The sequence below is a fragment of the Salmo salar genome, chromosome ssa02 (genome assembly GCF_905237065.1).
Source record: "Salmo salar chromosome ssa02, Ssal_v3.1, whole genome shotgun sequence".
Classification (NCBI taxonomy): Eukaryota; Metazoa; Chordata; class Actinopteri; order Salmoniformes; family Salmonidae; genus Salmo; species Salmo salar.
The window spans coordinates 66,240,990-66,265,199 of record NC_059443.1 but is presented as its reverse complement, the minus strand read 5'-3'; the positions used below and the strand labels follow the sequence as shown (position 1 = coordinate 66,265,199).

At 45.3% G+C, this 24,210-nt stretch overlaps 3 protein-coding genes across 4 annotated transcripts; 1 reads left to right on the top strand and 2 right to left on the bottom strand.

Moving 5' to 3' along the window:
* Positions 1–7,311: 7,311 nt before the first annotated feature.
* Positions 7,312–10,414, bottom strand: cs056 (UPF0139 membrane protein C19orf56 homolog). The gene is given in 4 exon segments (NM_001140789.2): positions 7,312–7,713; positions 8,823–8,920; positions 9,891–9,996; positions 10,246–10,414. Coding segments are annotated over 4 exon segments (321 nt in total). The 5' UTR covers positions 10,296–10,414; the 3' UTR covers positions 7,312–7,646.
* Positions 10,415–10,494: 80 nt separating this feature from the next.
* Positions 10,495–14,696, top strand: LOC106590526 (WD repeat domain-containing protein 83). 2 transcript variants are annotated; one of them, XM_014181633.2, is made up of 9 exons: positions 10,495–10,688; positions 10,828–10,943; positions 11,138–11,258; positions 12,781–12,886; positions 13,128–13,176; positions 13,338–13,464; positions 13,558–13,625; positions 13,735–13,958; positions 14,234–14,696. In XM_014181633.2, exons 2-9 carry the CDS (start codon positions 10,841–10,843, stop codon positions 14,405–14,407), a joined length of 972 nt encoding a protein of 323 aa, XP_014037108.1. In that variant the 5' UTR covers positions 10,495–10,688; positions 10,828–10,840; the 3' UTR covers positions 14,408–14,696. The 2 variants fall into 2 exon arrangements, with proteins under 2 accessions (XP_014037108.1, XP_014037100.1); XM_014181625.2 differs by having other exon boundaries at positions 10,516–10,697.
* A 107-nt stretch (positions 14,697–14,803) lies between these two features.
* Positions 14,804–15,754, bottom strand: LOC106590535 (artemin-like; the record flags this gene model as incomplete). Its single annotated transcript, XM_014181643.2, has 1 exon — positions 14,804–15,754. A coding segment is annotated over one exon (549 nt), but the record flags the coding sequence as incomplete, so codon positions are not given.
* Between the last annotated feature and the right edge of the window lie 8,456 nt (positions 15,755–24,210).

Here is a 24,210-nt window from a genome sequence, read left to right as displayed (position 1 = left end):
GGGACAGGCGAAGAACCCTTTTTTCTAAGAGTGTATCAGAGCAGAGAGAGGTCATAGGTGATTGTCATTCTAGTTCTGTGACAAATACAGGCGCTCTTCTCCCTCTCACCACAGTAAGGGCCACGCGTTGGTCTATATAGGCTACAATGTTGCACCAATCCCGGACCCAAACCCAAATCAATTCTTAGAATATCCAGCAAGTTTTCACATTACGTTGTTTAGGGCTCCAGCCAGGATAATTACAGAGGAGTCAACTTGAATTCAACTTTGATTGCTTTCATTATCATGTTCACATTGTCACGAGATGTACCGGATCCTGGAAAATGGGTTCCTGAACCAAACAGTCCAAAACTGAGAGGTGCCGGATCCTGTTCTGCCAGGATGCGGTTCAAATTAAGCACTGGTCACACACACACACACACACACACACACACACACACCTCTGCAGGAAGAGGACAGCCCAGTGGCTCTCCAATCTTGACCCTAGTGGGTGGAAGAGGAATCTAGTGGGGATAAGAGCAGTAGACTGGCCTACATTGTTCTTCATGTCCTTTTCATATGCATAAAGGATACCAATCCTATCATTATTGTGTGGGTTGTAAAGGGTTGCAATCATTTAAATGGATGGTTGAGAGGACATGGTAGAAATATATATGCACTGTGTGTGATGCAGTTTCAGATAACTGCTGTTGAATTCATTCTCAAGAGGGTCTGTCTCTCTTCGCCTCCCTCTTCCCCCCGTCTCTCTCTCTACCTCTCCCCCCGTCTCCCCCCGTCTCTCTCTACCTCCCCCCGTCTCTCTCTACCTCTCCCCGTCTCCCCCGCTCTCTCTCTACCTCTCCCCCGTCTCCTCTCTACCTCTCCCCCGTCTCTCTCTCTACCTCTCCCCCCGTCTCTCTCTACCTCTCCCCCGTCTCCCCCGTCTCTCTCTACCTCCCCCGTCTCTCTCTCTACCTCTCCCCCGTCTCCCCGTCTCTCTCTACCTCCCCCCGTCTCTCTCTCTACCTCTCCCCCGTCTCTCTCTCTACCTCTCCCCCGTCTCCCCGTCTCTCTCTACCTCCCCCCCATCTCTCTCTCTACCTCTCCCCCCGTCTCCCCCCGTCTCTCTCTCTACCTCTCCCCCGTCTCCCGGTCTCTCTCTACCTCTCCTCCGTCTCTCTCTACCTCCCCCCGTCTCCCCCAACTCTCTCTACCTCTCCCCCTGTCTCCACCGTCTCTCTCTACCTCCCTCCTGTCTCTCTCTCCACCTCTCCCCGTCTCTCTCTCCTCCCCCTCTCTCTCCCCCCCTCTCTCTACCTCTCCCCCCTGTCTCCCCTGTCTCTCTCTACACCCCCTCTCTCTCTCCCCCTCTCTCTCTCTACCTCTCCCCCTGTCTCCCCCCCTCTCTCTCTACCTCCCTCCCTGTCTCTCTCTCTACCTCTCCCCCGTCTCCCCCCGTCTCTCTCTACCTCCCCCCGTCTCTCTCTCTACCTCTCCCTCCTGTCTCTCCCCCTGTCTCTCTCTCTACCTCTCCCCCTGTCTCTCCCCCCTGTCTCTCTCTACCTCTCCCCCCGTCTCCCCCGTCTCTCTCTACCTCCCCCTCTCCCCCCCTCTCTCTCTACCTCTCCCCCTCTCTCTCTACCTCTCCCCCCCTGTCTCTCTCTCTCTCTACCTCCCCCCCTCTGTCTCTACCTCTCCCGCTCCCTCTGTCTCACTGAATAGGTTAGCAGTCTACAGTACCTGAATTCACTCCATGCCATGTTCATTATACACTGTCAATATACCGAGGTGGCCTTGCCCTAAAACCAATCACAAGGGGTTCTGAATCGATGTGTAGCTTTGTCCTCTTTTACCTCAATATCCTAAACAGAAGGATATTGGTTTGGCCTATTGATGTCTAAGTATTTTGTTCCAAACTATCATCTGAAACTTGTAATAGTTTTCCCAGGCTATCGTTGTTTAAACACGTTCAGATATATCATGGGCTATTATTGTCTTCTAGCCAAATCACAAATACCACATTGAATACTTGTGTGGTCGAATCCATCAAAATGCCGTGTGACAGGCGATAGAATGGTGTCAAATTGACAATAGTGGACGGTTCGGGTCAATGTTGTGTCGTAGGATTACTGAAATGAACATTTGAATGTGTGTCTTGTTACCTGACAGTTGGTGGTTATCGTCGAGGCAGAACGGAGAGTTACGGAAGGGTCTTGACCCGACCTCGTCGCGTGGAGGAAGCAGCAGGACGAGCGCACCTGTGGGATAATAAATGCGGCTCGTTGCGCGGCTGGCGGGGTGCAGTAGTAACTAACCGTAGGACCTTGAGATGAACCGGAGGACGAGACGAGGAACAGCACCGTATCCACTACAGGGGAGGAAAACTCCATCTTCAAATTCCGTAACACATCCCGTAACGTGCCAGTCACTGACTCCAAGAGCAAACAACCGAGAAATTGTAATCAAAATGTTGGCAACAAATAATTAAAAGGACGAGAATGTAATCAATGGGCACGCAGGCGGACCTCCGAAATGGCTTTTAAGGCATATTTGGTCAAATGATCTCTCGTTCCACTCTCTCTCTACTCTATGTCCTCCTCTCAGTCGCTTTCTGGTCCGTGCTTCAGTGTCAGACAATTGTTCGTTCCGTCACTCTCTGGTCTCGATCTCTGGCTGGAATCGTTAGCTTGAGAGAGCCTGCAGCGTGTGTGTGGTGTATGATGGAAAATGCGATGTGCGTTCACTCCTCTCTTGTGCGAGAGAAATCAACGTACGTGCTCCGGCTACCTCTCGATGCGCGTACCCGCGCGAATAGGAGAGACATTCACACAAGAAACAGGTTGCATAGTTCTTATACCTCAGTGATTGAGCCTGGGGAGCGCACATGAAGGATGGTGGGGATGTGTGTGTGTGTGTGTGTGTGTGTGTGTGTGTGTGTGTGTGTGTGTGTGTGTGTGTGTGTGGACGTGTTTAACCACACAGGAATAGTAAATGAACAAAAATGGACCAACTGGGGAGGGAGATCAAGGTCAAATGCTATTTCTAAGGGGTTTAGGGTTAAGGTTAGAATTAGTGTTAGAATTATTTTGTGAAATAATAAAAGTGAAATAATAAAAATAGCAAGCCTGAAGAGAAAAAGAGCGAGAGATGCAGAGAATACGAAACAGGCTACTATACCTATAACAGGCTACTATACCAATAATGGGCTACTATAAGAATAACAGGCTACTATACCAATAACAGGCTACTATACCAATAACAGGCTACTATAAGAATAACAGGCTACTATACCAATAACAGGCTACTATACCAATAACAGGCTACTATACCAATAACAGGCTACTATACCAATAACAGGCTACTATAAGAATAACAGGCTACTATAAGAATAACAGGCTACTATACCAATAACAGGCTACTATACCAATAACAGGCTACTATACCAATAACAGGCTACTATACCTATAACAGGCTACTATACCAATTACAGGCTACTATACCTATGGGTAATATTTAACTATGATCGTGTGTGTTGCAGTTGTTCTAGTCTAAATGTGTCAACCTTATTGCCAGTTGTTTCCATATCCCTGTGACACACAGTAGGGGCTCACCCACATCCACCCTCTGTTGAATATCACACTTGATCAAAGACTTCCCGGAAACCCTTTAGTTTAGTATGGTATACATCCCAAATGGCACCCTATTCCATATGTAGTGCACTATTTTTGACCGGGCCCATAGGGTAGTGCACTATACAAGTAGTGTACAAATATTAGGAACACCTTCTCTTTCCATGACATACTGACCAGGTGAATCCAGGTGAAAGCTGCAGTATGATCCCTTAATGATGTCACTTGTTAAATCCACTTCAATCAGTGTAGATGAAGGGGAGGAGACAGGTTAAAGAATGATTTTTATGCCTTGAGACATGGACTGTCTGTGTACCATTCAGAGTGTGAATGGGCAAGACAAAATATTCAAGTGCCTTTGAACGGGGTATGGTAGTAGGTGCCAGGCGCACCGGTTTGAGTGTGTCAAGAACTGCAACAATGCTGGGTTTTTCACACTCAGACGTTTCCTGTGTGTATCAAGAATGGTCCACCACCCAAAGGACATCCAGCCAACTTGACACAACTGTGGGAAGCATTGGAGTCAAGATGGACCAGCATCCCTGTGGAACTCTTTCAACACCTTGTAGAGTCCATGCCCCGACAAATTGAAGCTGTTCTGAGGCCAAAACGGGGGAGGGGATTGCAACCTAATATTAGGGATGTGTTCCTAATGTTATGTACACTGTAGAATAGTGTGCCATTTGGGACACAGTGTGCTCTCTGAAGTGTTGTGATCTCTGTTGTTTGAATCACTCCATATGAACCACTCTATATGAACCACTCTATATGAACCACTCTATATGAATCACTATGTATGAATCACTCTATATGAATCACTCTATATGAACCACTCTATATGAACCACTCTACATGAACCACTATATGAATCACTCTACATGAATCACTCTACATGAATCACTCTGTATGAACCACTCTGTATGAACCACTCTATATGAATCACTCTATATGAATCACTCTGTATGAACCACTCTATATGAATCACTCTATATGAATCACTGTACATTAATTACTCTATATGAATCACTCTATATGAATCACTCTACATGAACCACTCTATATGAATCACTCTATATGACAAGTGCAAGATAAGATACATTTGATAAATAGAGGTGGAAAGAGTGTGTGTGTTTTATGTGAGTGTGTGTGTCGTTACATCTAGTGTGTGTGTGTGGCCCACCTAGCTAATTTCCAGAGTGGAGGTTACATCGCTGCCCTGCTGGCAGTGAGCGGAGCGGCAGAGTGGGTGTGTGTGTGTCGGCAAGACGCTGAGTCAGGCTCTCACCGTCATCAGCCCTGTCACCAATCACTCACCCTGTGAGGGCCCTCTGACACACGGACACACACAGGCAAACTGACACACACACACAAACTTGCCAACGAATACACACGGACACACACAACCAGTTGTTTACGGGCCTATTTAGATGATGTACGTAAGTGGTCTGTGTCCCAGAATAGGATCCATTAGGAGGACCAAGAGAAAAGAGTGCCAGAATACAAATTTAAGACAAATATCACGATTCACCTTCATTCATTCTTCCTCTGTGGCCACGTCCCTAATGGCACCCTACTCCCCTACGGACCCTGGTCAACAGTGGTGCACTGTGTAGGGAATAGGATGCTATTTGGGACAAAGCCTGTGTCAGTCTGACTCATCGGTCTCTCTTTGGAGCAAAGAGAGAGACGAGGAGAGAATGAGAGATAAAGAGAGTATTGTATGGTTTGATAAAAGAAGGTGAAGCAGAACGGTGGTATTGCATGTACCTGTTACCACACCTTAACCTTCCGTAGAACTCTATAATGTACGAGAGCGAGATAGAGAGAGAGCAGAAACAGCGATAGGGAGAGAGAGAGAGAATGAGAGTGGAGACAGAGGGAGAGAGAAAGAGCTGAAACTGAGAGAGACACAGCGATTAAGAGAGAGAGAGAGAAAGAGCAGAAACAGCAAGAGAGAGAATGAGAGAAAAAGCGGAAACAGAGAAAGAGGGAGGAGATAGATGGAGAAAGAAAAGAGCTGAAACAGAGACAACGAGAGAGTGAGATAAAGTACAGAAACAGCAAGAGAAAGAGAGAGAAAAGAGTGGAGACAACAAAGAGAGAGAGTTATGTGCTCGGAGTTTTGCATGTTTTAATCCATACTGTCTGAGAGCAGTACTGAAGTGAGCCAGTTCTTTCATCAAGGATTTGTCCCCAATGGCACCCTATTCCTTACATAGTGCACTACTGGACTGGTCAAAAGTGGTGCACTATATAGGGAAAAGAATGCCATTTGGGATGAAACCAGACCATGAGATGCTCATTGCTTACTAATTTGTAAAGCAACTCCGCCCTCTAGTGGTCAATGGTAAACAACAATCATTGTTTTCCAACACATCTCCAATCAGGCAAGATTAGGCAGATGAGATAGGCCTACAGCAGTAGCACAAGTGGTAATTGGCAGCATATTCAGTGTGCGGGCCTTTCTGTTCTATTCAAGATTTTAATAACCAAAAAAATACACCCACCCCACTGATCAAAAGAGGCGATAACTGCAGATGCAACAAATTCAATATCCTCTTTCTTTCTTCTGTCAGGGCGGCAGGTAGCCTAGTGGTTAGAGTGTTGGGCCAATAACCGGAAGGTTGCTGGCTCGAATTCCTGAGCTGACAAGGTAAAAATCTGTTGTTCTGCGCCTGAGTGAGGCAATTAACCCACTGTTCCCCGTAAGCTGTGGATGTTGATTAAGGCAGCCCCCCACACCTCTCTAATTCAGAGGGGTTGGGTTAAATGAGGAAGACTTCATTCAGTTGGACAACTGACTAGGTTTTCACTTTTGATACAATAAACAACATTTGGAAAGTCAGAGAAAAAGTTAAGGTACCTTCCAAAAACAGTCCAATTTGTGTTTTGAAACCCCACAAAGATACACATGGGAACAACAAGGGGGATAAACAGCAATAAACTACCAAAGCGGAAAAACTCAATTACTCCCTTCCAAAAAGGTGCCAGTTGGCATTTCTATCCCCCCACCAAGTCAGTGCAAAATCAGGAACACAGAAGTGCCCACTCTGCTGGGGCTGATCTGCCTTAGGCTGGTCGGATGTGAGTTATAAGTCTACTAAATCAGCTTCAGATCCGGCTGACTCCCCACTCTGCCTTTCTCTCTCTCTGCTCTGTCATCAGCAGGCACACACACAGTCTGGAGGGAGAGAGCGTGTGGTGGAGAGCAGTGCCTAGATAGTGATTAGACAGGGACAGACTGAGGGCTTGAGTGAGGATTTATGTCCTGTGTGTGAGTGTGGTGGGGGACCTTTTAGGACTGAGGTTGCTATTCCCAGAGCTAAACTGCAGAGTGAGATTGTACACATTAGTGACTGCCTAGAGAGGCACACAGTCACTTTCATAACAGTTGCTCAATGTAAGCTCTTGCGTCAGATTTTGGAAGGCAGTGGTGTTTGGGCCTAATGATCCAAGACGTTATCAGAACATGCATGTGTAACGGACCTGAATTGGTTAAACTCCTCAGCTTGGAATACCAATCCAACTGATACCTTTTCGGTGGCACAGCTGGCTAAAGGTGTTTCATGAGGGTGGTCACGTGTGTTTGCGAGGCAGGGGCCCCGGGTTCTGGTCTCAGTGTGAGCTGCAGCGGGATGAAGTGGTACGGTACAGCTAAGCACAGTGACCCCCGTCACACATGTAACAGGACAAACAAAATAGTGACTTTATAAAACCTTCAATCTTTATTTCCAACTAACAGAGCTCAGCTTACAGCGGGTGAATCAGACAATTCAATAGAAAACATGCTATATCTCCAGGAAGAGAGTGATTTTGGAGAGTAAACAGGGAGTTATAACCAGGACCACCTGGTCATCAATACATCCATCTTTTTCCCTTCCCCCTCTCTGTCTCCATCCATCCATCTCCTCTCTCCAGCCATCCATCCCTCCCTCTCTCTCTCTCCCAGATGGTCAGTGGGCGAGTCAGGAGTCCGTCTCCCACTCTCAGTCTGGAACCGCCCCTCTCCTGCAAGGCACCCCCGTCATTGGTCCTTGGTTACCACGGTGGCGACATGGGCTGGGGGTTCTGGAGGTATGACATCACCACGGCTGAGATGGACAGCCTGATCGAAAGAAGAAGAGATTGAAGAAAAAAAAGGATGAGAAGAAAATAAAAATTAATTAGCAATAAATATTGAAGAGATTGCTCAGCAGAAGCATCTTTAATATAGCCTCAGTGCCTTCAGGTTCGGTGGTTACACTTTGTCCTTTTTTCACAGATCTAGGATCAGCTTATCATCCCTTAGATCTTAACCTTCACTATAAAATAAAAACCAAACCGACCTTGGATCAGTGTGTGTGTGTATATATATATATATATATATATATATATATATATATATATATATATATATATATATATATATATAAAACTTCATATATTTCCATTGTGATTAGGCCTATTGCATTTGCTGCATATAACACTTCAACAACATTTTGCTGATCCACACAGTTTGTGTTACCAGCCAGGAGGGCATAGAGACAATCTTTAATAAAAAAAACTAATCTAGGTGATGGACTGGGAGGCATCTACTACTGATGTCCTGACACTCTCTACTTTACCTGCAGAGCCACACACACTACTTTCCCTGGAAAAATGCCACACAGACACACACGCTCCCACAAAGTGAGTGGTATTATCTGCTGTAGTAAATTGTTATGGGTAAATGCAACACCTGGAGGTCAATGTTAAAAGCTTTTGGACATTAAAGCTGAGCCCCATCTCATGTCACAATGCCAGGTAGAGCCGAGCGTTGCCAAACTAACTTCCTGCGTCTTCAGTTTTATTGCCATGAGTGCATTCATTAGCGCAATCCGTCGCATAACATTTTGCAAAGGAAAACATTTGGCAATGAAAAGTGTTTTTTATTGGACACATTCAGGTTATTCCCTGGTTCCTAGGGAATACACCCCAGGCAGAAAAAGAGCTGCCAAACTAACTTCCTGTTGCGTCCTGGTATTATAGTTAATACATTAACAGTAAGCCATTATGAGACAGATAATAAATAACTCTGCATCTTGGCATAATAGCAGACACTTTTTACACTTCTCTTTCACTCGCCCTCATAGTCGCATACAGACCCTGGGTAGGTTGGAAATATGAGACTTGATAAAAGAGAGAACGCGTACACACAGAGAGAGAGAGAGGCACACACATATTTGTTCTACTCACATGAAGCTGCTCATCATCTGTTTAGTGTCTTCTGAGCTGCGGGAGTTAGCGAAGCTGATGAAGGAGCAGTACACTGCTATCCACGCACACCACTTTAACTGAAACACACAGCACAGAAGGTTAAGGACCACAAAATGACATACATACTATACTTTATAATGTGCTGTGTGTGTGTCAGCTTTTCTGCATGAGGCTGAAGAAGTGCTGTAGCATAGACAGACAGTTACTAATGTATTGTGTAAGATAATGTGTCTATGTGTAACAGGTTAAGATCATAGTGCAATTTCAATCCACTGCTTGAAATGTCACCATTAGCATTGCTGTATATGTGCCTGGCTAGTATGTTGTCAAGCGGGCGGTCACGTGTGTTTGCGAAGCAGAGGATCACTAGTTGGAGCTCAGTAAGAGGACAGGGAGAGTAAAGGAAGATACATTGCTATGCTAGCACAGGGACACTGGTTATATACACTCTACATAACATTTTAGGCCTGATTTCAGTGGCAGCAGTTAGAGGGAAAGGTGGTGATTAAAAGAGCCATTAAATAGTTGGTAGTGTCAAGGTTACCGGTGTGCTGGACTTTCCTCTTTTCATCAACTCCACTATCGGACGTAGTGATAATTCATCCAATTGTAGAGTAGTCGACCATCACATTACCTAGGTGGGTGTAACGGTGTATCACCCAGCACCACACACAGTCAATTAGGGATATGTGACAGAAAGTACTGGCTCCAGTTGATTTGGGGGCACACACACACACCCTTCTAGGATAAACCACTCAGTTGAAAGGCTGGCTTTGCCCCCCCCCAGGTGGTAGACTTTAATCCGTAAATGGGGAGGGTAGGTGGGAACACAGTGGGGCAACTTCTCCTTGGGGAGGTCACACACACACACACACACACACACACACACACACACACACACACACACACACACACACACACACACACACACACACACACACACACACACACACACACACACACACACACACACAATGAATGGGGGAGGGGCAAGGTCATCTGTCTGTGTGTGTGTCAGTGTGGTAAAAACAGATGTCTCTGGGTCACCTTCAGCATCAGGCCACACATGCTGAAGATCATGCCGAGTAGGTTCATGTAGTCTGGAGTCGGGTCTTCCAGGGTGGGGTTTGCTTCCGTGCTGGGGGGCTTGTATCTGTAACAACAACAACCAAGATATGAATGACCCTACCACAAATAACGCAACTAGTTACCTTACTTAGCTATACGTCAGCGTAACAACATCTAGTTAGTTCACAAAATGACAGGCGTTCTAGCTAGCTAGCTTGTTAGCTAGTCTATAATCGCGTTAGAATAGTGCTGATGACGTGTGATTTAGCTAAGTAGCTACCTCGTTAGCAATGTTAGCGAGCAAACCCAACGACATTTACTCAATTGTACTCACCGGATAATTTTGTTTACCCTTTGTGGGCCTGACATATTGTTTGCGGACATAATGTCCTTCTTGTTGAGCTATTTTTAAGTATTAATTTAGTGGCAAAACGGTGTGGAGTGGGACCCGTCAGCTAGCTCGGTGAAGGAAGGGGCGGGGCCTATCAGTTCCGCCGTGCGATGGATGCATTTCAAAATAAAAGCTTTAAAGTACGCGAAGGACTCTATCAATGCGGAGGGAGAATGTTCGGACTTTTATTTTGACACAAATGCTTTTACCCGGAACGAAACGATTATCACAGACAGGAAGTAAACTACACATTTGCAAAAGTATCGACGTTGTGGAGCCTAAACTGGAGGGGAAAAACAGTACTTGTTCGTTTGTTGTTAGCTAACAGAAATCAATATGAGTCAGTTAATGATTGCTCTCTCATCAAACTGAAGCGAACAAGCAAGGTATTTCAGGTAGATATCTATCCAAGTTCCATGATGCTATTTCCATAGCACTTGCTCTTTCCACTACTAACGTTAACGTAGTTGATGCTCAAGTCAGGAGAAAAATAATAACTATATGTTTCAATCTCTCTTTCTACAGGCAGAAGTGTGAAATGTCGTTTCCCCAGCCCAAACCTGAGGTCCCTCAGCTCCCCCAACACCTTCTCAGGACCATAGACTGCCAACAAGGGGCTGTAAGAGCTGTGCGATTCAATGGTGAGAACTCAAACAAACACCCATACCGTCAGGTGCATTGACTTTTGGTCACCTTGGAGCTGCTTGTGTATGTCATGAGAGGCTGTGTCTACATAACGTGTTTCGGGTGTTTTTCATCCTCTCATTTTCTCTTGACCCACCTCTTTCTCCCTCCCTGTCTCTCTCTCCCCCACCCCTCTCCCTCTCTTTCTCAGCTGATGGTAACTACCTGCTGTCTTGCGGCAGTGACAAGTCTCTGAAGTTGTGGAGTGTAAGTCGAGGGACACTACTGAAGACGTACAGTGGCCATGGATACGAGGTGCTAGATGCTGATGGGTCTGTATTATTACACAAACCTGTGTCAGAAAGTACGCTGGCCCTCTTTGAAGTCTTGTAGATCGATGCATTGAGCTCTTTTTGGTTATAAAGCCCTCTTGCATAAACTTGTGCGGTCCGTTAGTTAATTGTTAACCTGCAGAGGTACGAGTTACCAGACCCGGTCTCAGGGATGGCTTACTCTGGAGATCCCTCTCATCTCCACTGAGTTAGGTACATTTTTCAATCTGATTAGAGTTTTTTTGGTCTCCAGAACGGTCTAAAATGTGATGATTTGGTGTCTCTACAGCAGGGGTCTCCATCCTGTTCTGGCATGAGACCTGCAACTCTTCCCCGGGTCCTAGGTGTACAACAGATGTGTTTTATGTCAATATACCTCGTAAAATATTTTTTTAAACAACTCTCAATATTACAATTATTCAAAGAGAAACATTGAAAATGGTTGTTTTGAGTCCATGTCAGTGCTTAAATCACATCTGAAGAAAAAAAATCTATTCATTTAAATGTTTTAGTGTAGAGAGGAATGTGTCAGTTGAGCGATGTTTCTGCTGAGACTACTGCTGCAGCACGTCATGGCAGGGTTTGCAAAACAATCGCCACCCAACTGATACAAATAATCATAATATAGTTCTGTCAGGTAAGCCTACTTTGCACTTAACATTTAATTGAGAAAGACTTTCCCCAAAAACGTTCTGTCTACCCACAAGACGGTTATCATCATTGTTAACTTTCCTACAAACAGAGTGATAGACAAACGCGTGCACTAAACATACAGCAATATTGCTGGAAATGAATTGGCAGATATTGTGCTAAGTTTGGATTTTGAAGCCAGTAGTGGCTAACCAGGGGTGGGATAATGTCACTGTGGCTTTGATTGGATAGTAGCCGGGAGCTTTATGTTTATGACCGTTTGCGATGGAACACATTTTAAAAATGCACGCACTTTCAGAATTGATTGGCGAGCTACTCACGGGTGGGCTGAGAGCTATTTGTAGATCTACCTGTTGTAGACCCTTGCTCTAGAGCAATACAGACAGCTGATTGAGGAACTCTTTATTGAGGAATGTGTTTGGTAAAGGCCAGATTTGGGTTAAATAAAGCTGATCCTAGATCTGATTGAGTGGGAAGCACTTAACTTCACTAAGCGTTCTCTTTCAGTGTGATAGCTAGCCTATGTGCAGACGCCAATGCCTGTATGTTCCCCTATATGAAGTAGGAGATTTGCATTAGAAATGGATACATACGGTATAGTTGATAGATAAGAAGTAGCACATTCTTTACTCATTCAGTATTCTTGTTTATGTTCCCCTATCCATCCATCTGCCTTCTGTGTCCTTTACTCTGTGTCAGTCTTGACCTCTGCGGGTCATTCTCTATGTGATCAATCTACATGCTTGCTTGTGTAGTCTTCCTCTATCCATCTGCCTGCTTTGTCCTTCACTGTCTCCCTGCTGCCTCTGGGCCCCTGGGGGAATATGATCTGAGGTAATGGTGTGTGTCTTACCATCGATTCCTTCCCTAGTTCTTATGACAACAGCCAGCTGTGTTCCTGCAGCTCGGACAAGACGGTAATCCTCTGGGACGTCGCCACGGGACAGGTCACCCGGAAACTCAGGGGTCACGCGGGGGTGAGAGAAAACAATAAAACTATATTTTCCTGTTTCACAGAGAAGGAGATGGAGATAGAGTTTTAGAGGGGAGGGGGAAAGAGGCGGGTCGAAGAGGTCAGGTGGGTCAGAAACAAATATAGAAAGAGATGTTCATGATGAAGGAATAGAGACAGGAAAGAATACAACAACAAAACCTCTAAGTAGAGCCATTTATTTACATGGATATGGCTCTGCCTCTGGCCTGTCTCTCTGTTTGCAGAAAGTCAACTGTGTCCAGTTCAATGAAGAAGCTACAGTCATTTTATCTGGTGAGTTTTCTCGTTCCTCCATCCCTTCTCAGCAAAGTGAATCTCAGTCACCTCTGCAACCAGGTCTGTAGTTTCAGCATTGTCCTGCTCATCCACAACAGGACCCATATCAAGTGTGTGTGCGTGCGTGCGTGCGTGCGTGCGTGCGTGTCGGTCTCTAGGCTCCATAGATGGTACAGTGCGTTGCTGGGACACCAGGTCCAGAAAATTTGACCCCATCCAGATTCTGGACGAGGCTCAAGATGGTGTCAGCAGTCTGAAGGTGTCTGAACACGAGCTGCTCACTGGGTCAGTACCAAGTCTGAACCTTTCTGTTTATTTCAGTTTCATTCTTATAGAAGAGTCCTCTAAGTATCTTTTCTATCTCGTGTCTTTCTCCAGGTCAGTGGATGGGAGAGTGAGACGGTATGACCTGCGGATGGGCCAGCTGCATGTGGACTTCATCAACAGTCAGTATCTAGTCTTACCAACTAGTTGTTGTACTAACTATCACTAACTTCTGTACCTAAACCACCTTCAGTCGCATTGATTTGTTATGTGTTTGTCTCTGTGTTCCAGGCCCCATCACGTGTGTGTGTTTCAGTGCGGACGCCCAGTGCACTCTGACCTCCAGCCTGGACTCCACCGTGCGTCTACTGGACAAGAGCACAGGGGAGATGCTGGGAGAGTATAAAGGACACAAGATGAAGGGCTACAAGCTGGACTGCTGTCTGTCCAGTAAGGATACTCACGTACTGAGCTGCTCTGAGGACGGACACGTGTACTGCTGGGACCTGGTAGAGGTACGAGGGATAGATGATTTGTTAATTTAATAGATAGCTCCCCTACCTATTAAAATTAAGTGATTTGATTTATTGATTTTGCTAACTGGATCGTATTTGAAACGGAATAGCACAGCATTATCTGTAAATGTTAACCGCTGCAGATTCAAGAACTTAGTATGTTCGCTATTAAGGATGAAAACATGAGCAGCACCCCTGTTGCTCGAGTACCAGAATTGTGTGCCTATTGGTGTTAGATTCTTTCGATTTTTGAACATCTCTTGTTTCTCTCTCAGGGTTCTCTGACGCTGAAGCTGCCAGTCGGGAAGGCTGTCGTCCAATCGCTGTCTTTCCATCCCTCGGAGACCCGCCTCCTCACAGCCATGGAGGGGCGTGTCCAGGTGTGGGGGGTGGAGCCAGAGGAAACTGAGGAGGACGTGGTCGTTGTTCAACAGGAAAAAGCAGAGTAATCATTAGATAATGATTACAGAAAGGACAAGAGTCATGATATCGTCAGAACTGATGAGTTCCCTACTGTACATGAACTGTCTGTTCTTGGGTCAGGGATCAGATTTTGGTTGAGGGAAATGGTTGTGTGGTTGAAAAGTGACGTGCCGTTGCTTCCATGGCTAAAATCTGGAATATATCAATGAAAGTATCGCTGATGTCCCAGTGTTATCAATAATGTTTTTATTTATATTGTAAATTTTTTTTGTAAATGATGAGTTTTGAATAAACCCTTCTTGTTTTCCAAATGAATCCTAGGCTCTAATATATATTTCTTAGTAGCCATGAGGGAAAATGTAATATCACTCACCAACATTGGTCATAAAACATGTAGATATGGTTGTCTTTATTACGAGTTGTACATATGAACATGGCACATGGACAAAATAAATTAAGTAGCATCATACAGGAATCATCTCAAATAAATAAATTATTTATTTTACATAAATACCTTGTTGGTTTGCTGACAATTTTACAATTTTACTCAATCAACCATAGTGTTAACCACTATTAATTTCATCTATGCAGCAAAATAAGATCCATTCAAGCAACTTTAAATAAATATACATACGCAAAATGAATGCATTTCTTTCTAGCAAATAATAGCTACATCCGTAATCTCTTTCCTCCTGGATCTCAATGTTTACAGCACAGCCTGAGCTTCTATGCCTCTCCCATTGCATTCTGAACAGCCAATGGCCACGGCCCAAAAGTGAATGTTCAGTCCCCGGCCCTCCCCCTTCATGTCCAGCTCCTCCTCATTAACCCACACAGTTACACCCTGCAGCCGACAGCTTCTCCACTTTGTGCCAGCGATGGGCATTATCCAAAAAGGCTAGATCTTCATGGTGGGTGGGCCTGCAGCATGGTCCATTCTGCCACAGCTCTCCACTCTGCTCGGGCAGCGCCCCCCTCAGGAGCAGGTTGGTCAGGGTCAGATCATAATTGGAGCGGACACGGGGACAGTCTCCGCTGCAGTACTTGAAGAGGACAGTCTCGTCCGCGTCGTAGCCCAGACCCAGCTCTCGTACCTGGAGGAGGATGGAGCGGAGACGACACTGGGTTGAAGAGCGGCGGTACCGGATTGGGATGATTGGGGCTGGGGATGGGACAGAACCCCTTTGGTCTTCTACTCCAAATCCGGAACCTTCTGTGTTCTTATTGTTGTCGTTCCCTTTGTTGGATTCTCCTCCTCCACCTCTCCTCTCCTCCTCTGATGGGGGGGATGATGCTTGCCCTCGCTGCTCTGAAAGATGGAGATAAAAAGAGAGGGTTATTAAAACACTCAACACACCAGCTTGGACCAGATATCATTACACTATAGACTGCAGTAGACTGATAGTCAGTGCTACCCACAGAAAAACCTCAGAACAGAAATCACACGATATTCTCTAAAAATTCTCCAGTGACTGTGTATGCCTTATCACTCAAGTCCCAGTTTCAAACATCATCCTGATGTAAACCAATCTCAAAGTACACAACAATATCTAGATACATATAACCCAGTCCAAAACTGATGAAAATAGGAAGAAATTCTATCCTGTCCCATCTCTAATGTCAAAGGTCGTGAGTCGTGACCCCCTTCTGTCCTTACCGAGTAGTGAGCGCAGCCAGTGTCCCTCTCCTCTCTGGACACAGAACAGCAGAACAACCAGCTTCAGTAGAGACCTCATATCTCCCCTCTTCTCTTTTGTTGATCCCTCTTCCTCTCTAAGTAAACGAGTGAACAGTGGATTAGTGTCCACGAGTGATGCTGAGATGCAACAGAGTCCCAACCTCCATTATATATCCCTCCGAAAAGAAGGGGGGACGAGACAGGATGGGGGGGGGGGTGAAACGAAGGGGGGGTACACTAACCCGTTCCTCGCCAAGCCCGTAGACTCACTTGAGTTTTGACGGTTAGCGGATTGATTGTTGGATTGGTGTTTGACATAGAAATGTGTCATATTGGGATTATATTTAACAGGTATAAATTTAGTTCTGAGGTCCCCAGCCCAGGTGTTTTCCGATGGATGCAAAGGCTGCTTCATGGGAAAAATGAAATCTGGAGGCTAATAACTTAAAGCTGTTTTGAAGTTGAATGGCAGGCTGGTCAGAGGTTGAGTTGGTTGGCATTGATGCTAGGCAGAACTACCACTTGAACAGATGAAGAAAGAGAGAGAGAGAGAGAGAGGGAGAGAGAGAGAGAGGGGGGGGGGGTGTTATTGAAAAAAAGACCTGGGGGAAGGATATTGACTTGAGGACATAGAAAAATAGACAGTGAAGACAAAAGTCCCCCAGGTCAATGTTCAAATGAGACAGAAAGCGAAGAATGCGTTTCTGTCTCTTTCAGGCCAGCAAAGAAAGAGTTCAAATAAAAGAGGGAAGGGATGGTCGTAATTAAAAAAGAGAAGAAGAAAAAAACATGACAGGAGATATTTTAATGGACATTCCGAGACTGGCGACTGACATTCCCAGATCTTCAGTAACTTCTTCCATAAATTCAGGGATTTGGTTGGAAATGTGGGCTTGTCAGGTAACATTATCAGACCAAAACATTTCAAATACTTTAGCTGGGCTTGATTGAGATTGCCAATGGAATAGCCCCATAACCCTGTCCAACTGGCCCTCTAACACACACACACACACACACACACACACACACACACACACACACACACACACACACACACACACACACACACACACACACACACACACACACACACACACACACACACACACACACACACACACACACACACACACACACACACACACACACCTACCCATAGAGCTCTCTCTCTGCTTGTGTGTGTCAGTCAGTACCTGTAACATGGAAAAACACTGGGCGCCCAAACCGTCTTTTCACAATCACAACCAAATAAGCCCATGGGCGGAAAAAAGCATGTAGTCTAGGCCTAATATGACACTGTATCAAGATGACATCAGCTATCATTCCTTCATTCCTTCTCTTTTGTGTGTGTGTGTGTTTGCACGTGTGTGTGTGTGGGTGTGTGTATGTGTGTGTGTCTGGGGATATTGACATGCAGCTCACTTGCCAATACAGCTCCCTCTCTGCTTGTGTGTGTGTGTGTGTGTGTGTGTGTGTGTGTGTGTGTGTGTGTGTGTGTGTGTGTGTGTGTGTGTGTGTGTGTGTGTGTGTGTGTGTGTGTGTGTGTGTCAGACCGCATTGATTCAGAGGGTTTATTCAGCGACCAATTCAGACAATAAGCTTCCAGACTGATAAGAGCTTTCAAAATGTTTTCATGCTGCTGACCATCATGTTATGACTGTGACACAAACCACATCTAACTGGTGACTAACCCTCCGGGTGGGAAAGTGAAGCTAATGATGTTTGAGGATATGAGTTTAAGTCTCTTGTCTAAACTCTCAATGACGTCTTTATTCCATCACGGACAGTATGACTGATCATTTCTCACTAGGTAAACATCCTGATCATCAACAGTGACAAAACGACTGAGTAGATTCCACTCTCCGCTACTTTTGCTCTTCACTTTTTCTCTCCTTCCATCACCAGCCATCACTTTACCTAACTTACCTGTCCCAGCATCTCTCAGCACCATTCATGTACTGTCTTCATGATGACATACTGTACATACTGAAGCAATACATGTGGTTTTCAGTAGCTCCAGGTCAGGCCTGATGCAGCTCTAAGCCCTCTCCTGCCTCCGAAGAGAGAGACGGACTGGTTTAAACATAGCTCCTGTAAAACCTACAAATTATACACCTTCTGTTTTTTTACATCAGTCATCTCCGCTTCACGTCTCTCCATCCTCCTCTACCCGGAGAAGTTCTTTCTGTGATTTAAGGCGAGGTAAATACAAGCTACGCAATTAGTAAGAACCCTAATGGTCACATTACCGAAAACTGACTTTGGGAAAACACCATGTAAGAAATTGAATGAATTGGGATGGTAGGTCTACTGATGGTAGGTCTACTGTATGTAGTGTAGCATTAGGCCAGGAGAGGGAGAATACCTCAGTAACAGCTGAGGTCTGATGGTAGGTATACTGTTTGTAGTGTAGCACTAGGCCAGGAGAGGGAGAATACCTCAGTAACAGCTAAGGTGTGATGGTAGGTCTACTGTATGTAGTGTAGCACTAGGCCAGGAGAGGGAGAATACCTCAGTAACAGCTGAGGTCTGATGGTAGGTATACTGTTTGTAGTGTAGCACTAGGCCAGGAGAGGGAGAATACCTCAGTAACAACTAAGGTGTGATGGTAGGTATACTGTATGTAGTGAAGCACTAGGCCAGGAGAGGGAGAATACCTCAGTAACAGCTAAGGTGTGATGGTAGGTCTACTGTATGTAGTGAAGCACTAGGTCAGGGGAGGGAGAATACCTCAGTAACAACGAAGGTGTGATGGTGGGTATACTGTATGTAGTGAAGCACTAGGCCAGGAGAGGGAGAATACCTCAGTAACAGCTAAGGTGTGATGGTAGGTCTACTGTATGTAGTGTAGCACTAGGCCAGGGGAGGGAGAATACCTCAGTAACAGCTAAGGTGTGATGGTAGGTCTACTGTATGTAGTGAAGCACTAGGCCAGGAGAGGGAGAATACCTCAGTAACAGCTAAGGTGTGATGGTAGGTATACTGTATGTAGTGAAGCACTAGGCCAGGAGAGGGAGAATACCTCAGTAACAACTAAGGTGTGATGGTTGGTCTACTGTATGTAGTGAAGCACTAGGCCAGGAGAGGGAGAATACCTCAGTAACAGCTAAGGTGTGATGGTAGGTATACTGTATGTAGTGTAGCACTAGGCCAGGAGAGGGAGAATACCTCAGTAACAGCTAAGGTGTGATGGTAGGTCTACTGTATGTAGTGTAGCACTAGGCCAGGGGAGGGAGAATACCTCAGTAACAACTAAGGTGTGATGGTAGGTCTACTGTATGTAGTGAAGCACTAGGCCAGGAGAGGGAGAATACCTCAGTAACAACTAAGGTGTGATGGTAGGTCTACTGTATGTAGTGAAGCACTAGGCCAGGGGAGGGAGAATACCTCAGTAACAACTAAGGTGTGATGGTAGGCCTACTGTATGTAGTGAAGCACTAGGCCAGGGGAGGGAGAATACCTCAGTAACAGCTAAGGTGTGATGGTAGTTCTATGTAGTGAAGCACTAGGCCATGGCAGGGAGAATACCTCAGAAACAGCTAAGGTGTGAGGTAGGTATACTGTATGTAGTGTGGCACTTGGCCAGGAGAGGGAGAATACCTCCGTAACAGCTAAGGTGTTATGGTAGGTCTACTGTATGTAGTAAAGCACGAGGCCAGGGGAGGGAGAATACCTCAGTAACAGCTAAGGTGTGATGGTAGGTCTATGTAGTGAAGCACTAGGCCAGGAGAGGGAGAATACCTCAGTAACAGCTAAGGTGTGATGGTAGGTCTACTGTATGTAGTGAAGCACTAGGCCAGGAGAGGGAGAATACCTCAGTAACAACTAAGGTGTGATGGTAGGTCTACTGTATGTAGTGAAGCACTAGGCCAGGGGAGAGAGAATACCTCAGTAACAACTAAGGTGTGATGGTAGGTCTACTGTATGTAGTGAAGCACTAGGTCAGGGGAGGGAGAATACCTCAGTAACAACTAAGGTGTGATGGTGGGTATACTGTATGTAGTGAAGCACTAGGCCAGGAGAGGGAGAATACCTCAGTAACAACTAAGGTGTGATGGTAGGTCTACTGAATGTAGTGTAGCACTAGGCCAGGGGAGGGAGAATACCTCAGTAAATCAAATCAAATCAAATCAAAATTAAATCAAATAAAATGTATTTATATAGCCCTTCGTACATCAGCTGATATCTCAAAGTGCTGTACAGAAACCCAGCCTAAAACCCCAAACAGCAAGCAATGCATGTGAACGAAGCACGGTGGCTAGGAAAAACTCCCTAGGAAAAACTCCGTGTAGGTATGTACGGCAGGACCAAATCGGAAAGATAGGTAGGAGCAAGCCCATGTAATGCTTTGTAGGTTAGCAGTAAAACCTTGAAATCAGCCCTTGCCTTAACAGGAAGCCAGTGTAGGGAGGCTAGCACTGGAGTAATATGATCAAATTTTTTGGTTCTAGTCAGGATTCTAGCAGCCGTATTTAGCACTAACTGAAGTTTGTTTAGTGCTTTATCCGGGTAGCCGGAAAGTAGAGCATTGCAGTAGTCCAGCCTAGAAGTAACAAAAGCATGGATTAATTTTTCTGCGTCATTTTTGGACAGAAAGTTTCAGAGTTTTGCAATGTTACGTAGATGGAAAAAAGCTGGTCCTTGAAACAGTCTTGATATGTTCTTCAAAAGAGAGATCAGGGTCCAGAGTAACGCCGAGGTCCTTCACAGTTTTATTTGAGACGACTGTACAACCATCCAGATTAATTGTCAGATTCAACAGAAGATCTCTTTGTTTCTTGGGACCTAGAACAAGCATCTCTGTTTTGTCCGAGTTTAAAAGTAGAAAGTTTGCAGCCATCCACTTCTTTATGTCTGAAACACAGGCTTCTAGCGAGGGCAATTTTGGGGCTTCACCATGTTTCATTGAAATGTACAGCTGTGTGTCGTCCGCATAGCAGTGAAATTTAACATTATGTTTTCGAATGACATCGCCAAGAGGTAAAATATATAGTGAAAACAATAGTGGTCCTAAAACGGAACCTTGAGGAACACCGAAATTTACAATTGATTTGTCAGAGGACAAACCATTCACAGAGACAAACTGATATCTTTCCGACAGATAAGATCTAAACCAGGCCAGAACTTGTCCATGTAGACCAATTTGGGTTTCCAATCTCTCCAAAATAATGTGGTGATCGATGGTATCAAAAGCGGCACTAAGATCTAGGAGCACGAGGACAGAAGCAGAGCCTCGGTCTGACGTCATTAAAAGGTCATTTACCACCTTCACAAGTGCAGTCTCAGTGCTATGATGGGGTCTAAAACCAGACTGAAGCGTTTCGTATACATTGTTTGTCTTCAGGAAGGCAGTGAGTTGCTGTGCAACAGCTTTTTCAAAAATCTTTGAGAGGAATGGAAGATTCGATATAGGCCGATAGTTTTTTATAATTTCTGGGTCAAGATTCGTCTTTTTCAAGAGAGGCTTTATTACTGCCACTTTTAGTGAGCTTGGTACACATCCGGTGGATAGAGAGCCGTTTATTATGTTCAACATAGGAGGGCCAAGCACAGGAAGCAGCTCTTTCAGTAGTTTAGTTGGAATAGGGTCCAGTATGTAGCTTGAGGGTTTGGAGGCCATGATTATTTTCATCATTGTGTCAAGAGATATAGTACTAAAACACTTTAGTATCTCCCTTGATCCTAGGTCCTGGCAGAGTTGTGTAGACTCAGGACAATGGAGCTTTGGAGGAATACCCAGATTTAAAGAGGAGTCCGTAATTTGCTTTCTAATGATCATGATCTTTTCCTCAAAGAAGTTCATAAATGTATTACTGCTGAAGTGAAAGCCATCCTCCATTTGCGAAGGCTGCTTTTTAGTTAGCTTTGCGACAGTATCATAAAGAAATTTCGGATAGTTCTTATTTTCCTCAATTAAGTTGGAAAAATAGGATGATCGAGCAGCAGTGAGGGCTCTTCGATACTGCACGGTACTGTCTTTCCAAGCTAGTCGGAAGACTTCCAGTTTGGTGTGGCGCCATTTCCGTTCCAATTTTCTGGAAGCTTGCTTCAGAGCTCGTGTATTTTCTGTATACCAGGGAGCTAGTTTCTTATGACAGATGTTTTTAATTTTTAGGGGTGCAACTGCATCTAGGGTATTGCGCAAGGTTAAATTGAGTTCCTCGGTTAGGTGGTTAACTGATTTTTGTCCTCTGACGTCCTTGGGTAGGCAGAGGGAGTCTGGAAGGGCATCAAGGAATCTTTGGGTTGTCTGAGAATTTATAGCACGACTTTTAATGCTCCTTGGTTGGGGTCTGAGCAGATTATTTGTTGCGATTGCAAAGACAATAAAATGGTGGTCTGATAATCCAGGATTATGAGGAAAAACATTAAGATCCACAACATTTATTCCATGGGACAAAACTAGGTCCAGAGTATGACTGTGGCAGTGAGTAGGTCCAGAGACATGTTGGACAAAACCCACTGAGTCGATGATGGCTCCGAAAGCCTTTTGGAGTGGGTCTGTGGACTTTTCCATGTGAATGTTAAAGTCACCAAGAATTAGAAAATTATCTGCTATGACTACAGCTAAGGTGTGATGGTAGGTCTATGTAGTGAAGCACCAGGCCAGGAGAGGGAGAATACCTCAGAAACAGCTAAGGTGTGATGGTAGGTCTACTGAATGTAGTGAAGCACTAGGCCAGGGGAGGGAGAATACCTCAGTAACAACTAAGGTGTGATGGTTGGTCTACTATATGTAGTGTAGCACTAGGCCAAGGGAGGGAGAATACCTCAGTAACAACTAAGGTGTGATGGTAGGTCTACTGTATGTAGTGAAGCACTAGGCCAGGGAGAGGGAGAATACCTCAGTAACAACTAAGGTGTGATGGTAGGTCTACTGTATGTAGTGTAGCACTAGGCCAGGAGAGGGAGAATACCTCCATAACAGCTAAGGTGTGATGGTAGGTCTACTGTATGTAGTATAGCACTAGGCCAGGAGAGGGAGAATACCTCCGTAACAGCTAAGGTGTTATGGTAGGTCTACTGTATGTAGTAAAGCACGAGGCCAGGGGAGGGAGAATACCTCAGTAACAGCTAAGGTGTGATGGTAGGTCTATGTAGTGAAGCACTAGGCCAGGGGAGGGAGAATACCTCAGTAACAGCTAAGGTGTGATGGTAGGTCTATGTAGTGAAGCACTAGGCCAGGGGAGGGAGAATACCTCAGTAACAACTAAGGTGTGATGGTAGGTCTACTGTATGTAGTGAAGCACTAGGCCAGGGGAGGGAGAATACCTCAGTAACAGCTAAGGTGTGATGGTAGGTCTACTGTATGTAGTGTAGCACTAGGTTAGGGGAGGGAGAATACCTCAGTAACAGCTAAGTTGTGATGGTAGGTCTATGTAGTGTAGCACTAGGCCAGGAGAGGGAGAATACCTCAGTAACAACTAAGGTGTGATGGTATGTCTACTGTATGTAGTGTAGCACTAGGCCAGTGGAGGGAGAATACCTCAGTAACAGCTAAGGTGTGATGGTGGGTCTACTGTATGTAGTGTAGCACTAGGCCAGGAGAGGGAGAATACCTCAGTAACAACTAAGTTGTGATGGTAGGTCTATGTAGTGTAGCACTAGGCCAGGAGAGGGAGAATACCTCAGTAACAACTAAGGTGTGATGGTAGGTCTACTGTATGTAGTGTAGCACGAGGCCAGGGGAGGGAGAATACCTCAGTAACAACTAAGTTGTGATGGTAGGTCTATGTAGTGTAGCACTAGGCCAGGAGAGGGAGAATACCTCAGTAACAACTAAGGTGTGATGGTAGGTCTACTGTATGTAGTGTAGCACTAGGCCAGGGGAGGGAGAATACCTCAGTAACAACTAAGGTGTGATGGTAGGTATACTGTATGTAGTGAAGCACTAGGCCAGGAGAGGGAGAATACCTCAGTAACAACTAAGGTGTGATGGTAGGTCTACTGTATGTAGTGTAGCACTAGGCCAGGGGAGGGAGAATACCTCAGTAACAACTAAGGTGTGATGGTAGGTCTACTGTATGTAGTGTAGCACTAGGCCAGGAGAGGGAGAATACCTCAGTAACAACTAAGGTGTGATGGTAGGTCTACTGTATGTAGTGTAGCACTAGGCCAGGAGAGGGAGAATACCTCAGTAACAACTAAGGT